The sequence below is a fragment of the Rhinopithecus roxellana genome, chromosome 14 (assembly GCF_007565055.1).
Source record: "Rhinopithecus roxellana isolate Shanxi Qingling chromosome 14, ASM756505v1, whole genome shotgun sequence".
NCBI classification, from domain to species: domain Eukaryota; kingdom Metazoa; phylum Chordata; class Mammalia; order Primates; family Cercopithecidae; genus Rhinopithecus; species Rhinopithecus roxellana.
Window position 1 is genome coordinate 75,772,028 of NC_044562.1, and position 17,196 is coordinate 75,789,223.

Here is a 17,196-nt window from a genome sequence, read left to right on the forward strand (position 1 = left end):
TAGCTTATTAGAAATCTCATCATGAAAACATCAGTAAGAAAAAAGACAGCCTATTAAACTCAACAGGATGAGAGCAACAGAGAAATTAGTCATTATAAACTCAAGGATCTAGAGCTCCTCCCAGGTAACAGATTAACATGGCTCTAAAGGAAGCAGGGTGGGGAGCAGGAATTAATGAACAAGGAAAGTATTTGCAAGACAAGCTAAAGATGACCTTCCTACAAAGGACAGCTGTTAGTCCAATTGGTGTTCCCTGAACAAACAGGCACTTCCTTTCAAACTTCAAGCCACAAATCAAGCCTCAGCTTCAATCGAAACACAGAATGCAACTAAAACCACTCTTGGTTTCATCTTAAAGCTACCAAGAGTTAAGGAGTACTAACAACATATAAATGACAAATAAGCTAATATAGCCAGGCATTTTATCAGTTGCAATTTTCTGTTACTCAATTAAAAACTTAAATTACTTGGTTTTTCAAAGGCTGCTGGTGCCAGGTATACAACTGCTGAATTCAACTCATAGCAGTCCTTAACCAGATTGGAAAAACACATAATAAGCTATGAGACTAAATTTCAACTTGTACCATAAATATGTTAAACTTTTAATTTCATTGCCACTAATACACATTAGAATATAGTATTAAATGATATATGATTCAGCACAATCATATATTGAGTTAAAGTTTGCTTAGCTTATCAATACTTTATGGCCTCATAATATGAAACAACATCATTTCCAGGCAAGAAATGATGTGAATATACTTAACAGTACTGAATCATACACTTTAAAATGGTTAAAATAAATTTTGTCATGTATATTTTACCACAATTTTTTGTTTTCAAAGTACCAGCGTGTAAAAGATCATTCTAAAGAAATGGTTACCCTGGTTCCTATTCTCTAAAAGCCTTTAATGTATTTGGGGAATCAAAGAGCTCAACGAATACCTACTGAATGTCCATTTCTATGTATTAGATTTGAACCAAAAATGAACAAGACGTCAGTCTTGTTCTCAGGAAGCTCACAAACCAACAGGAATCATATCCATCAGGCAGACATTTATAGGGTGCCTTCCATATGCACAAGATTTAGCAAGGCCAAGAGGGCAAACAGGTGCTGTCTTATTTGCAAATACCCACACGACAGTGAAGGCTGACCAACGTTGACCTGAAGAATTCCGAGACTCCACTGAAAACATGTTTTATGGTCATTTAGAGTGCCCTAGTAAGTAGGGGAAAGGGTGACAGTGGCTGTATTTGCTACCTCTCCCAGCCCACGATACAGGGGACATTTAAAAACCCAAGATACTGTTCTATCAAGGGCAAGATTTATGTGGCACAAGTTTAACTCCAAGAATGGGTTATTTCACCAAATGGAAGATGTGTATGGCATACCATCAGGTGGACTGAGCACTGCGAGCTAGAGTTCAGGGCCCACATTGCCACCGACTAGCTGTCACTTGACTTTTCTGGGTCTCAGTCTTCTTCCTATAGAGAAAAGGTTGAGCTGGTCAGTGCTTCCCTGCCATTTTCACAAAAGCACTGTATGATGGAGGCAGGTGAACATAAATAGAGGCATACTGCAAAGCAACCACCAAAAGCTTGCAATGTCTTCAAAGACGTGTTTTATATAGGCACACACTTCATTCTGTACTATAATGAAGCTTTCATACCATCACCATGCCACCTCAGGAAGATGTTTTATATCTGATTTGCAGCACACCAGGGGAATGGATGCCCAAGTCCTGATGACTCACACTTTTGCAAATTCCAAAGATAGTCTCTATTTCCTTCTGGACTCAGATTTCCCTCAAGGTCTATACCAATCATCTTGAAAGAAGAAATTGAAAAAGGACAATATTTTAAAACCCGAAGTGCTGATTTAACCTCATTTTCTACACTCCTGAAAATTCAAGAAGGCCATGTGTCATTTTTTATTCAATATATGCAGTGAGATGCTGGATACATTGACTAGGATTACAAAGACAAATCAACCAGGCCAGCAGGAATAGGAAGCACAGCCTTGGCTCTCCTGCTGCGTTCCCAGAGCTGGCTTCCACCCTGTCCTACAGGCACCCCGTATCAACCCCCTCCTGTCCACTCAGGCTGCAGGATACACCAATACTGTGCCATCCAGGGCACTACCCAATTCTGGACCTGCAGACCCACATGGCAAGCGCTCTCTCCACACCTAAAATGAGCCTTGTAAGAACTCAAAATAAAAAGTCGTGGCTCTCTGTAGCTCAAATACAGCACAAAGGTCTGCAGATTGCCAAAGAGTTTTGACATGTTGCCATCTTCTCTTTCTTCTGCCAAGTCCCGTATTTCCCCTTCCTGTCTTCATCAAGACAATGTATACTTCATGGCGGCCTGTGGACTGCCCTCCAGTTGCAGTCTTCCATAGGGAAAGTTAACCTTGGACCTGGCCCCCAAAGGGTAACAACCTCTGCTGTCCACCGGACTGAAAAGATAAGAAAGCTACAAAAACTCCCCAGTGTGAGGGAATTACGTTCATATTTTACTTTAAGAGACCCATAACAGTAAAGGTTGATGTTGATTGGATGTGCCAGGCACCCTGCTAAGTGCTTTATCCTCACCTTTAATGTTCACAACGCTTTGAGGTAGGTGCTATTAGTACCTCCATTTGACCAATGAAGACAAGTAATTTGTCCAACATCAAAATCCATAGAATGTAAAGGAGCTGGGATACAAACCCACATCCATCTGCCTCAGTGAAGTTCTTACTCCTAATGAGGCAAACTTTTACACAACTACCGAGTAACTTAGAGCTAATGACTTATTATTCACTGAGAAATTAGAAACAATGGAAAAACCTCGTGCCCTTCCACCAGGACAACTAGCCACCTACCTGCATCGGTGCCCCTTATCTGGCCTTTCTTCCTCATGACTGTGATGAGCTACCCTTGCCCCAGTCATCAGGCCAGCTCCCCCATGGTACGTTCTCTCTCACCTACTTGTTTGGTGAGGTCACACCAACAGTTCTCCCCTCTCTTGCATTAACTTTTCCTTTTTGACTGAATCATCTTCATCAAACCAGCTCACTATAATCTTCTCCCATGTTAAACAAAACAAAACAAAAACCCACTGTTTCCCCTTCCAGTCCCCATGGCTCTGCTCCCCTCTACAGCAAAACCCCTCAAGAGTTCCTATGGTCTCCAATTCCTTCTCTCCTGTTCTCTCACAAACCCACTCCAATTAGGCATTGCTCCCACTTCCCCTCATCAGTGCTCTCACAAGGTCGCCAGTGGCTTCTACACTGCCAATCTCATGATCAAATCTCAGTGTCATTTGATATAAATGATCTTTTACTTCCTTTCTGAAACACCATCATGTGGCTTCCAGGACCACACACTCCCTCCTTCTCCTCCTGCCATAGGTGTCAGTCCCCAGGGCTCTCCCTAACCTCCATGTGTAGGAACACCATAGGGCTCAGGCCTCTGTCCCCGTCCTTGGTGCCCTCATCAGTTCATCACTCTAAACACAACCTAGAGGCTCCTCTACTTGCATCACCAATCAAACCTTTCCAATTGAATTTCAGGCTTTTAAATTCAATTTTTAAAATTGACTCAGCTGCTTACTCAACTGCCTAAATAACTCACTTGGTTGTCCAGACACTACAAACCTGACACATCTAAAACCATACTCCTGTCCCGCCCCCAAAATCTATTCCTCTCACATTTCTCCCCAAACCATAATAGAACTCCATCCTTCCAGCTGCTCAGGTCAAAAACTTTGGACACATTCTTCTCTACTCTGTCTGTCCCAACTGATATCTAGTCCACAGGAAATCCTGTTGATTCTACTTTCAAGACATACCCAGAATCCAAGAACTTTTTACTATCTTCATTGCTGCCACATTGGTCCAAAGCACCATCTGTTTATTACAGGAGCCTCCTAGTTAGTATCATTACTTCTATCCTTGTCCTCATACAGTCTACCCTCAAGGCAGCAGGCCAGAGAAATCCATGTAAAATCCAGGTGAGGTCACTCTTCTCAGAACCTTCCAATGCTCCCCCCCATCTCATTCATGAGTAAAAGCCAGTCATTCGATGATCCATAACGCCCTATACAATCTGCCTCCAAGGAGGCTTGCTGCTTTGCCTGAACATGCTTCTGCCTTAGGGCCTTTGTGTTTGCCATTCTCTCTGCCAGGAATGCAGCTTCACCTTCTCAGTAAAGTCTTCCCAGGTGGCCCTATTGCCGACTACTTCCCTCCCCATCTGTACCTCCCTGTTCCCTCTCTCCACTTTATTTTTGCAGATCACACCAACCATTCTCCCCTCCCTTGCATTAACACTTCTGCATTAATTATTACTATCTAACATAACACACCTTTTTGTCTATGGTTTGTCTCCCCAGTCAGAACATAGGCAGGGATGTTGTCTATTTTGTTTCCTGCTGTAGCCCCAGCACTAGAACCATGCCAAATACATAGTAAATATTCAGTGAATATCTGTCGAATGAACAATTTCTATAGGAAAACCCCAAAAAGCTGGCCATGGTTTCTCTGACAGGTCTAGAGCACATTCCCCTGATGTTCAAATAAAGACAAAAATCCCTATTTCTTTGGGTTAAAACAGAAAACAAGTATAAATCAACATGTACACACACACAGAGAAATAAATGAGCTCACAGAGCTTACATATTCTACGATATTGAAAAACCTTCTCAGGTGGCTTCTGGCATGGCTGCTAAGCTTGGGGAGAGGGATCATTGTCTCTCAGACCTTACCTCCCAGATCAACCTGAATGAGGGTCCTCACAATGCCTCTCCACATTCCTACAACCCCTTCTCAGTTAACCTCTGTAGCAGCCCTTTCTAAATAGAGGGCAAGCCTTAGAAGGTACTTTTCTTTCTAAGCTGGCTTATCTGATACAGTATCTGAAATGGCTTTCCCATGTTCTTGGCATTAAAATACTTCTCTAGTCTGGGATTCCCAAAAGACCTCCCTCAGTCTTGGTGCCATCTAATTCAATAGGTGTCTCCTTCAGCCTTCCCCAAGGCTACTGTCCTTGCGCCTCTAAAAGGCCCAGCAGTGCCCAGACCCATCTCTCTTTGCACTTGTAAATTCACGGAAGTCTTCTTCATTCATCACCCAGGTCTTTAAGCCTCTCAGCTTTTTCAAAGTATCGTCTTAAGTCAGCACCTGGGCCTAGTCTCAACAGCAGTAACGAGGCCTCACTGGCAAATATTAATAATATCCCTTTCCTAGAATTATGTCTCTGCATGTCCACCTGATCACTTCTGAGCCTCTTGGAACTCTTCCTTTTTTGAAAACTCTTGGGGCTGGGCACGGTGGCTCACGCTTGTAATCCCAACACTTTGGGAGGCCAAGCCGGGCTGATTGCCACAGTCCAGGAGTTCAAGACCAGCCTGGCCAACATGGTGACATTCTGACTCTACTAAAAACACAAAAAACATTAGCTGGGTGTGGTGCTGCACACTTGTAGTCCCAGCTACTCATAGGCAGAGGCAGGAGGACTGTCTAAGCCCAAGAAGGTCAAGGCTGCAGAGAAGTGAAATCGCATCACTACACTCCAGCTTGGGCAAACAGAATGAGACTCTGTTTCAAAAAAAAAAAGAAAAAAAGAAGAAAGAAAGAAAACTCTTGGGTTTTGTGTCACAGCAAAGCTGGATTCCTTAGGTCCAATCAACAGGTTTTCAGCACCTTTGATTGGAAAACAATGGCCTTTTTCCTACCTATCTCTAATCTCTCTGGAGCCTTGTAGAATTCTAAACATTTCCATTTCACAACTTTTATTGTTTCGATACCTTTGTTCTAAAGGGACATACATAATCACACTGCCAGTAAGAGGCCATCACCCAACAAGATATATCAGGGGAATGGGGCCTAGGGAGGATTTCTTACTACCTTCAGTAAGGAGGAAGGAGAACAGAACAACTCCAAACTCTCAGTGCTGCTGAATGGGGCATCCATACCAGAGGCCAACCATTCCACCCCTTGGCTATGATTCACTTGGATAAGGATCCTCTTGTTAACTTTACATCACAATACTTTATCATAATGGCAGCATATCCGGAAGAGAAGGGCTCCAGATTCTGCAAGGACAAAGGAGGTATTTGGCTCAGGAAAGCTTAGGTTCGGTGATATTCTACCCTCTGGGTCTGAAATGTTTATTATCATTTGCAACTCTCTCTCTCTCTCAAACACACACTTAAAACAACCTCAGTACAAATGAACGTCCTTTTCAAAATGAAGAAACCACAGTGACATTGATATCATCGAGCAAAGCAAACACAGCTCTTGGGTAAAGAGGCATTACCCAGTGCTTCCTTACTCTTCAAGAAATCACTAACCAGTGTGCCCCTTTCAAATTATTGCAAAGCTTATTTTTATTTCTATACTCCCAGGCTTAGAAAGCATATTTCTCTCAAAGGCTTTTCTTATACTATATCTGAAATGGCTTTTCAAAAAAGTAAGTTTCAGATTGCATGACATGCAAAATATACTAGCCAGTTGGCAAATAAACATGCAAGCAGATACCCATGGCTCCATGTCACAAGTTTTTGCCCTTTGTACTTGCGTTTAGTGGTACTTCCTCCCATTCCCCTAATTCAGAACAGTCGTCTTTACCATTTAATTGGTTTGAGAGACTTAGTTTTCTAAACAGACTTTTTGCCAATTTAGGATGAGATGGAGCGATAGTGGGATCCAACGTTGGAATCTGGCATGGGGCTGAACTGGGGAGGGTCTGCTGCCACACTGTGGCCTGTAAACAGTCTTCTACAAACATGCCAATCTCGGAATCGGTACGCTGGTTTGAGATCATCTTGCTTTGTTTATCTAAATGGAAAAGCCAGACAGCAGATTTGATGGTGGTTATCAAGCCCTGTTATTAGGTTGACAGGGACCCACGCTGGTGAGAGGCCCATCTACCTGGCCCAGTTCAGGGCTAATTAACAATTAGCCTTTTAACTTAGTTCCAAGAGATCAGTGTTTGTAAACCTAAATGCCAGTTTAACAAACAAACCTGCGAGGGAAACACTACTTCCATACTTTGCCCACATACTTTCCAACCTTAGGCAGTCTTGTCATCAATAATCCACAAGCTCCTTCCTAGTAAACATTAGTGCCAAGCAAAAAACTAAGAAAAATAAATCGTCTTCAAACCTGCCCTGGGTGTTGTGCAAGTTATCCAGCCTCCTAGGGATGGAGATGTGGGGGTGCTTTCAAGGTCACAGAGGTCTAAGAAGGCCTGGAAACCAGACAGGTGGTATTCCTTAGCAGTAAGCCCATCCTGTAACTGCACCACCCACCCTCCTTGGGTATCCAGCCCGCAGTCACGCCCCGCCATGTCTGTGCGCCCATCTGTCCACTCATCTCTGAACACTGAGACCTCACTGGGATTTATCTATGGCTTAGTGGCTACGAAGGGCTGCTAAGCAGAAGGCACGGCTCTTCTGAGACACACTTCCCAACTGGAGAATGGAATGGAAGAAAGGGAGAATGTACACTTAAACGTGATGAAAACCAAACGTAAAAGGAGAAAGCACACACACAACACAGACCGGGAAGCAGGGAAGATGCAGACTGAAGACCAAGTTTGCCCAACATGCCACGGCCACTGCACCTCTTACAGTCTTGGTTTCCTCATCTATTTAACAAACACGAAGTGCTCACTCTGGACCAGGACTACTCTAATGTGCGAGGATCCTAGCTTCACAGCTGAAGGCAGGAAGGCCTAGGAAGGTTAGGAATCCTGCACAAAGTCATAGCTAGTCAATGGCAGAAAAGGGTTTGATCCCACCTGGCTCTAGGCTCTGCTCTTAGTCACTACTTTACACTCTGCCTTCTGTGTAAAGGAGAAAATCTAGTCTGACTCAAACGAAGAAGACTTTAAGAACAGATTCTTGGAGCACACTTATGGAAACTGACGTAATAGATCTGGGCTAGGCTGAGAATCACACTTTTATAAAACGTTGCCCAAGTAATTACCCTGAAGACCAGCCAGGTTTCAGAACCCCTAAGCTTCCTTCCAGATATAAAGTTATTTGATTCCTGAGTTGTACCCAAGCCCAGAAAAGGAAGATGGGCACTGGGGGCTGAGACTACATCCACTTCCCACTGCTGCATTACTTAATCTTTACCATCATCCTCCCAGGAGCCAGCGGGGGTGCTACACAGATTCCCAGATCCCACACTATGGCTCCTAGGCTCACCCCTGGAGTAGGTAAGCAGCCTTCCCACCATCCTACCAAAGGAGTTAAATATATCCAAGATTCCCTTACTATCCTGGAAGAAATAAACCTCCCGCTAACAATTCACAAGCAACTTCATGCATGTACTGCACACTTCCATTTGACTCCCACACTCCCGTCAAGTTGCTCTCAGAAGGATCTCTATTCCACAGCCATCCTTCTCTATCCAGCCTCATAACAACCAACCACCTCAGCAAGTCCTGAATAACCACTGCAGTGTAGGTCAGCCTGTATTTCTGGGGTTAGGTTCTAAAGTCTGCCTTTAGGGCAAAAGCCAAGTGTAACTTAAAATCACTCATGAAAATCCCTTAGCTGGAACCCCCGCCTTTGAAAAATCAAAAACCAAGAATTAACTTATTGTGCGTTTCTTTGCTAAGCTTATAGCTTCCGTTTCCTCGGAGGCAGAAGATACCAAGGCCTGAGCAAGGAAGGGCGAAGGGTTAGAGAAAGGGATTTCTCCCTCTCCACCCTCAGCAGAAAGAGTTGATTTCACAGGTTAAATTGAGTGTATAATATCAGACTCTATTGTATTTGCAAGGCATATGCTAGGTGCTAGCAGGCAACGAAATGAATTTAAGACCCCTGCCCTCACACAACCTATAATCCAGTTGGGAGAGATTAGATCATCTCGTAAAGATAGTGGACAACAGTTAAGCACAAACCATCAGAATTGTCAGACACAACATGCTACAGATATCCAAAGGAGTTAAGACATTGCTTTAGTGTAGAATGGGGAAATTTTAAACTGATTCTTAAGCTATGATTATATTCTTAAATGGGCCAAATTCAGCACTAAATCAGTGTTTCAGGCACAACTGACCCTGTCATCTAAGCCTACAACAGTATTTTCTGTTTTGTCTCACTGTCCCTCTTGAAAATACCAAATAATTCACTGGCCTCACTGTCCACAGTAATATGGTGAGCCGAGGTCTTCAGGGAAGCATGCGCCACAATTCTGGTACTATTTGGTTATTAAAGCTTAAATTAAATCTCAATATATTGTTACGCTAAAACAGTCTATATAACTGAGAACACAGAATAACCGCTTCTTTATAATAAAGGAATCCTTTTATATGAGCATTTAACCTGACTTCCTCAACAAATTATTTATACCATATAAATATGTTGACCCTTTTTTTCCCCAACCCTGTCATTACTTGGTCTCACACCAGCCTGTGTTAAAATTAAACTTGCCTATTTCTGCTTTCTTGCAGAGTCCTAAGACTTCCTGTAAGTCTCGCTGCCCATTTTGGCTTTTTCTCTACTCTTAGCATTCAAGGTGACCCAGCAATCCCTGGAAGATGGCCCTGGGCCACATGGCACTCCGAGTGAATAAATGCAAGGAAGCAAGTGCTTAGGTACACATCCTGAATACAACTCTGATTCTGAATACAACTCACATTTCACTGGGCTTTTTCTGAAGGGAATGGGGCGGGGGCAGGCAAAAAAGGACGGACCCAGAACTTGTTCCAAGGCCAGCTGGAATAGCATCAATAGTAAGAGTCCAGGCACCAATATTTAAATAGACCTGACCTATGCATATAGGAAAGGAATTTGATAAATCAACACAATATAGTACACTTCCAAAATTCAGACGCTTGCCGATTTCTCCAGGTCTGAAGAACATATCTGGCTTTTCCATTTAAAGATGGTAAGAGCACCGGTCAGAGACATCAAATTCAAATCCACATTCTGTTGAGATTCTACTCAAGCTGAACTTTCAGCTTCGGTTTCTTCATCTGTAAAGAGAGGCAGTTGGACTAGATAATCTCTAGTTCAGAAAATATGATTTTAAGAGATGGAACATGACAAGTCTGAGGAAAGTCAAGAACAAACCTAGTAAGGGTCAGAACAGAAGAGACAGCGGGCCTGGAGCATTTCTGGAAGACGGTGGTGATCAGACAGAGAGACCCCATAAAGAAAATGACAGTTGGCAGAAATCCAAAATGACTTCATGAAACTCTCTCTTATAGATCTCCTTCTTCTAGGTTCTTTCCTGTGGTCATATATAGATCCATCTCTTCCCAGAAGAGCTAAGAGTGATGATTCATAGGCTGGATATACCCACTGTCATCATCATATACCTTCCACCTCTGGAGATGATTCAATCTTAACTACCTAAGAGAAATTAAAGAGTCCAAGGTGCTCAGCCCCTGACCTCAGTCACTCAGCGGACCAACTCGGCTGACCATTGAGTAATCTTTTGGAGTCTGAAACTTCTTTAATATAGAGCCTGAAAACCTGGATGAAGTTTTATGGTATCTACTTCAATTTTACAGTCTCCAGAGCTTTAGGAACACCCGACATGTTCTGAGGCTCTCTGACACAATATTATTCTGTCATAAAGTCATAACTAGAGTTTAAAATGTGACTGAATAAAGGCACTATAGAAAATTTAAACTACAAAAATTTATGATAGGTCTTCTATGATAGTGCATTTATCTGACAGTCCCATGCAACTCTGATATTTTACTTCTCCTTCCTCAAAGTCCCCTGTTCATTAAACTCACTTTTGTTATAAGTCTAATTAAGACCTATTAAAGTTAAGTTGCTTTGAACATGGGTTTCGTAAACATGACTGAGTTTAAAATATCATTACCGCAAAACAATAACCTTTGGCTTTACTCCGAGGCAATCTTACAATCACAGAATGTTTAAGACACCTTGTAAGGTACCTGACACACAGTAAGTACACAATTACTGCTTTTTAAATGATCATTAACAGCTACCATTTAGCAAGTACCCATGCCAGGCAGGCATTAAGCACTTTGCATATTATCTCTTAATCCTCATAATAACCCCAGTAAGCAGTAATATCTCCATTTTACAGATAAAGAAATTAAAGCTCAAAGTAAATTAACGGCTGCTAATAAAAGGCCAAGAAGGAATCTCAGCTTAGGTCTCTCTCCCAGCAGGTCCCTGAAAGACCCCCACTGAGTTTTTCCACAGAATTTAGGAAGCTGGTCCAGAAGTTTTCTCAATCTTACTGGCTTGGCCATTTACACCCACATTCTTGACTGTCAAAGGCGACAACTGACCTGTGCTATGGCCTGTGTGTGCTGGTTCTCCTAGGAAGACCAATGCTACTCCTGAAGCTGGAACACTTTACAAAAGCATGGGGGTGGGCAGCACATGACATAAACCACAGCCTCTTTAAAGCGTGGACACTGCCTTTGGACTCCAGGAAACACAGTCTTCCTTATACGGGGCCTCTCCCCTCTGTCAGCTGCTAAGAAGAGCATTTCTAGAAGGCATCAGACCCCACTGCAGGCTTATCCTTACCTCCGGAGGAGTTGCCTCAGCTCTAATACCAGAGAAGCCCAGCAGCAGTAACAAGTTTTAGCAAGCATGCTGCTAACCTTCACGACACAGATTCCTGGCAAAGTCACGTTTTGCAAATCTCCACTGCCAGGATATTTCTTGTCCCAGTACGTTTCCTTCACACTTTTTGCTTGAACAAGTATTTCAAGGAAGCCACCGGTTTCAGTGGGCCTCCGGTGCAGAGAGAGAATGCCCAGGAGAATGAATTCCCTCTGCTGGCCCACAATCATTTCTGCACTGACAAGCTCAAATTCTACACACCAAGTATTCCGAGACAATAAACGTCATCCATTATCTGAGTTAACAGGAACCTTTCATTTCAGATTTACAGCTTAACAACAATTATTTCTGAGAGAAAGCAGAGTATAAGCAGCTGGCCAGGCATACAGCCTCAGACCACCCTCCTAGAGCCTCCCCACCCCCAGCTAATTTCTGTGCTTCACCTAGCAGGTGTTATCAGAAAAAAACAACTGACTAAAATTCAGGGGCTGCAACATTCACGAATTCCAAAGTTGTTAACCGCTGAAATCAAGAGGTTTCCTCCAGTTCTAAAATCTCATTCGCCTCTCCTAAACACAAAATCTCTTCACTGTGGCTGCACTTTGCTTTCTCCGGTCTGTTGGTCCTGGAAGGTCCTGGTTCAACTCAAGGTCTGGGTGGGGAGGGGAGACCTTTTGTTGCTAGAGCCTATTTTTCAGTAGCACAGATCAAGAATGCAGCCCCATAGCGATTAAGGCGACTAAGCGCCAAAATACCCTCTCCGGCTTAAATAGCTCGATCATGTGGGAACCACACACTGTTTAAGAAATAAAAGGAGAGGCCCGTAGTGCCGGTCTCCACTTTCTCCTGGGAGGTTTACCGCTACGGTCGGGGGTTGTCCCTTTCAAACCTTGTTTGCAAAGCCCAGGCTCAGATCGGACATTTTGCTTTAACCCCTTGGCTGTGCCCGCCCAGCGCAGGAGCCGAGCGGGTCTCGGTTGCGGCCGAGTACTTTGGGGGCTGGGCACATCACTCAGACTTGTTTTCTCAGCTGATCTAGCTCAGAGAACAGGTGCTTGGTTAATTTTTTTTTTTTTTTTTTTTTTTTTCAGGCGCGTAAGAGTATATCCTAAGGAGCGCCCCCGCCTTGCTGGGAAAGTCATGCAGGACACATGGAAAGTGGCTTTCCAACTTGTGCGGCGCGCGCGAGTCTGCGAGGGAGATGGGGTGCATAGTGAGTTTGGGAAAGGCCTGAACCATCCTGGAACTACGCTCCCTGCAAACCCACAGCAGAGCTGCGGTGACCCCGCACCCCACCCCCGCCCCAAACACACACGTGAAGCTCAGCAAAGCGTGCCACCTGCCGGGGTCTCAGCAAACATGCCCGCAGGGAAGGACCGGCGGAAAGCACTTTGTTTAAAACAGGGAAAAAAAGTAAACTCTCCCGGGGCCCAGCCTAGCCCTCGGGTGCTCCTCCTTCCCGAGCTGAATGGGGGGAGGCGCCGCGCGAAGCGGGTCAGGGCGGGGAGCGGAGCGCGCTGAGCGCTGGGTGCGCCTCCGCCCGCCCGGGCGCGACCCACGAGCCAACTCCTCCCCAGGGCCGGCGGGAACAGGGCGCGCCCTCGCCTCTCCTCGCGCGCAGGCCGGCGCGCCGGTGGGGGTGGGAAGGGTCGGGGAACTCACAGCCGCTTGTCCTCGGGCTGCAGTTGCCAGTGCATGGCCAGCGAGAAGCCGAAGAGGCTCCCGGGGTCCCCATATTTCCGGATCACGTTGTCCTCCTCAGCGTCCAAGTTGAAGGCTGAGCCGAGCCGGGGCAGGAGCCCGGCCGACAGGTAGAGCAGGCACAGCTGCCCCGCGGCGGCCATGGGCGGACGCACGGGGAGGGGAGCGGGGACCTGCAGCGGCCGCCCTGCGCTCCGAACTGAGTCCGAGGCTGCCGCGCTGCTACCGCCGCGGCCACCTTCGCCTCCTCTTGCCGCTGCGCCCAGCCCCACCCCCGGGACGGGTCGCACTCTCCGTCCGGCCGCTCCCCCTCGCGGGCAGCTCGCGACCGCTGAATGAGCCCGTTGTTCTCTGGAGACTCACAGGCGTTTTATCAAGTGACGAGGACGCCGGCCCCGCCCCTCCCCACCCTCTCGCCCCTCCTTGCGCGCCCGCGGCCCGGCGCACCGCCCGCACCTTACCCGCCGGCTCTCGCCTCTCCCGCCGCCGGCTACCTGCCCGGAAGCCACGATGTGGGAGACCCGGAGGCGAGCTCGCAGCGAAGCAGCCCCACTCCGCCGCCCCCACTGGAGAGAATTGTGGTTGCCGAGCAGCGCAGAGAGACGGAGACTTTACTACCCGTTATAAAGAAAAGTGCAGGTGATGCACCGGGCCTTATTGCCTGAGCAGCCTGTTCTTGCAGATGTGGGCCCACGTGCAGATGCATACGTCATTCATTCATTTCTACAGGTGTTTGTGGAGTGCTTAAGGCGTGCCCAACACTTGGGGACTACAGCTGTGTAGACTGCTGGGTCCTCAAAGACTTAACCCTCAAAAATGATCACAGCACACAGCTTGATCGTGCTGTATAATATACACAACCCAGCCATTCCCTCAATTCATCCTAACAGTCCTATGAAGTGGGTGTTTCTTTTTGCAGATCAGAAAACCGAAGCTCCGCCTTGCCCCCAGATCACCTAGGATTTTGCCCAGGTGACCAGGAGAGCTTGTGGGAGAAGTCACGCAGGTCAAGGATGGGTTGTTTAAAGTGGCGCCAGGAGCTCAGGCGATTATGCCTTTCTTTCCTAGCCCCGAACTTTAAGAACTAGTGGGGAGAACTGCTGGGCCAAGAGACAGCTCCGAGTTCTGTGTGGGTGGCATGAAGGCTCCTGCCTGTAGGACATGAGGCGGAGCTCCAGTAAGGTGTTGGCCCTAGGGGCAACCTTATCCTGCAGGGGTTCTTAACCCGAGGAGAGAGAATTCATTCAAGGGTACTGTGAACTTGGATGAGAAAAAATTTACATCTTAATTTTCACTAACCTCTGACATTTAGCATGTTTTGCCATTATGAACGTAGACAACAAACTGCAGTAGCAGTAGGATAAGTATTTATGACTTAGTAATCACTAGAAACCATTGGTTTTTACATCACATCACAGTTGTTGCAAATATCTCAAATTACAGTAGTTATTAGACAATTAGCCACATATGTCAATAATGAAGCATATATATTGCTCTAGCAGAAATTTTTAAAAACATTTTGTTAACTATTTCAATATTATTGACTTTTTTGGTAACCTCTTGTGGTTTCTTTTATGTATTTAAAACCCTTATTCTAAGAAGAGGCCCATGGTTTTCAGCAACCTGCCAAAGGGGTCCCATGGCATGAAAAGGTTGGGACATGCTGGCCTGAAGCCTCTGGAGTGCCTTGGGGAGCCCTCTTTGGAATCTGACATCCCTGCATTGGAAACACAAGCAGGGTGCAGCCCCAGGAAAGAGCAGGAGCTGTGTGTGCACAGAGGTAGGGGGTGTCCTCTTCTTCACCTCAAGGAGTATTGAAGGGAACAGCATGTGCCACTCAGAAAAGCTGCATGAACATCATCAAGGGTCCCCACAGGTGGTAGCAGCTGCCAGAGTAAGTCCCTCAGCATATCAGGGGTGTTTACCACTTCCTTTCCAATCAGTAACTCCAGTCAATTATAGTCCAAAGTGGGGTGCAGTGGGTTTAAATTCAGTAGATGATTTTGGAGAGCACACAGTTTTAACGAATACATCTTGATAAGGTTGAGAAACTATTGGAGAAATAATCTAGTAAACTAGGAAGTATTTGTAAAGTGATTTTTCATGCAAATAAGTTGCAAGTTAGCCTTTTCCCTTCATGTAAAATATGTACTATTCCAGAGAGATGGGGTCCACACTATTATAGCCATAGTATAATGAACCTCACTTCAGAGTGGACTCAGCCAGGAGCTGGTGATGTGGCTGTTAACGGTTGCTGAAATATTCTGAATTGGTTGATAAAAGCTGCTGCCCTTAGCTCCTCACGGGCAACCATCCCTGCCCTCTCTATTTTCCTGGGACTAAGCAACTTCCTCACAGCCTAGCAAATGAAAGTTTAAGCCCTTAAGCCCTGGTGCAGCAAGGGCTCCTTCTGCTTGGATATCCCCATGACATACCAGCTGTTAACTATTCTGAATATCACCCCTTGCTTCTAAAAGGAGTTCTGTGGACCATTCATTCCTGTCTTCCCAAGATGTGTTCAGTGGATGATGTATGAATGACCAGAGTTATTTACTTCATCCCAAACACAGATTGCATTCAAATTGAAATTCTAAATAATATTAAATTTAAATATCACAACTACATGTATAGCACTACTGAAGCAAATTATGCTTGTGTGGGAAGAGGTTCAGATAAAGAAAAACAAGGCTGGGAGTCTTGTTCTGGGATATGTCAAGTGCCTATCGCAAATGGAAAACTTATTAGCCCAAGTCTCCTGCCTACTTGAAGTTGAGTCAAACTCTCACTCTTAACATAGATGCCAAAGATACTTGAAGTTGAGTCAAACCCTCACTCTTGACATAATTTATTTGAAGACTGTCAGCTCCTTCTGACTGTAACAATCACGTTTTGGCCAGGCTCGGTGGCTCATGCCTATAATCCTGGCACTTTGGGAGGTCAAGGTGGGCGGATCACTTGAGGTCAGGAGTTCTGGCCAAAATGGTGAGACCCCCCCCACCCCCCCACACCCTGTCTCTACTAAAAATACAAAAAGCCGGGTCTAGTGGTGGGCACCTGTAATCCCAGCTACTCGGGAGGCCAAGGCTCGAGAATCACTTGAAATGGGGAGACAGAGGTTGCAGTAAGCCGAGATTGCACCACTCTACTCCAGACTGGGTGACAGAGCAAGACTCTGACGCAAAAAAAAAAAAAAAAAAAAAAAAATCAAGTTTTGTGACTCAGTCGTTTTTTCCATGGTAAAATAGAGTTGAGTGTTTTACAAAAGTGTCTTACAAAAAGGAGGTTTAGAGGTCATTCTGGATCCACAGAGGACATGTCAATCTCTGGGGCCAAAGGAATAAAAGAATTCAGAGCCCTAAAAATTAAAGACCTGGGGAGGGAGTACACAGTTTTAATGGGGAAAACAAAATCTGGGACAGGAAGATACTTGTCTGGAACCAAAGGGAGAGAGACAGCTTGGTGCTAAAGGTGTGCTGAGTATATAGGGCATGGGGCATATGTGTGTGTGTGTGCTAGCACACATGCCTATGAAAACAATCTATGCACGGTGCAAGAAGGGCCCTACAAATCCAGTTAACTGGCAAAACTGCGTTTAAAAAAAAAAAAAAAAAAAAGGCTGACTAGAAAACAAAATAACACATCACAGAAGAAACTTCTATAAACTGAACTCTTTTACTTAAAAGGCAGTGAAAGCTATGAATAGAGGCATTTGCCCAGGTGAGAGCTTTTGAATTCTTATGTTTTACCAGTACACTCTTCAAAATAAAATTACCTATTTGTCCTATCTGGGTGACAGAGCAAGACTCCCCTCTGTAGGGGAGCTTTCAAAATAATTTTAGAATATTGATCACTCATGGAGAAGTCTGAAGAATCCGTGTCATGCCTAATATATTTTCCATTCCCTGAGACCTACTTTAATCATTTTGTTATCAAGTT

The 17,196-nt window shown here is 45.1% G+C and overlaps 1 protein-coding gene across 2 annotated transcripts in view; it reads right to left on the bottom strand.

The window, feature by feature from the left end:
* Positions 1-13,632, bottom strand: part of ITGA6 (integrin subunit alpha 6) — a 79,792-nt gene extending 66,160 nt beyond the window's left edge. For both annotated transcript variants that reach the window (XM_010377587.2, XM_010377588.2), the window contains exon 1: positions 13,222-13,632. In XM_010377587.2, coding sequence (XP_010375889.1) covers positions 13,222-13,403 — 182 coding nt within the window. In that variant the 5' untranslated portion in view covers positions 13,404-13,632. The remainder of the gene's footprint in view (positions 1-13,221) is intronic.
* Between the last annotated feature and the right edge of the window lie 3,564 nt (positions 13,633-17,196).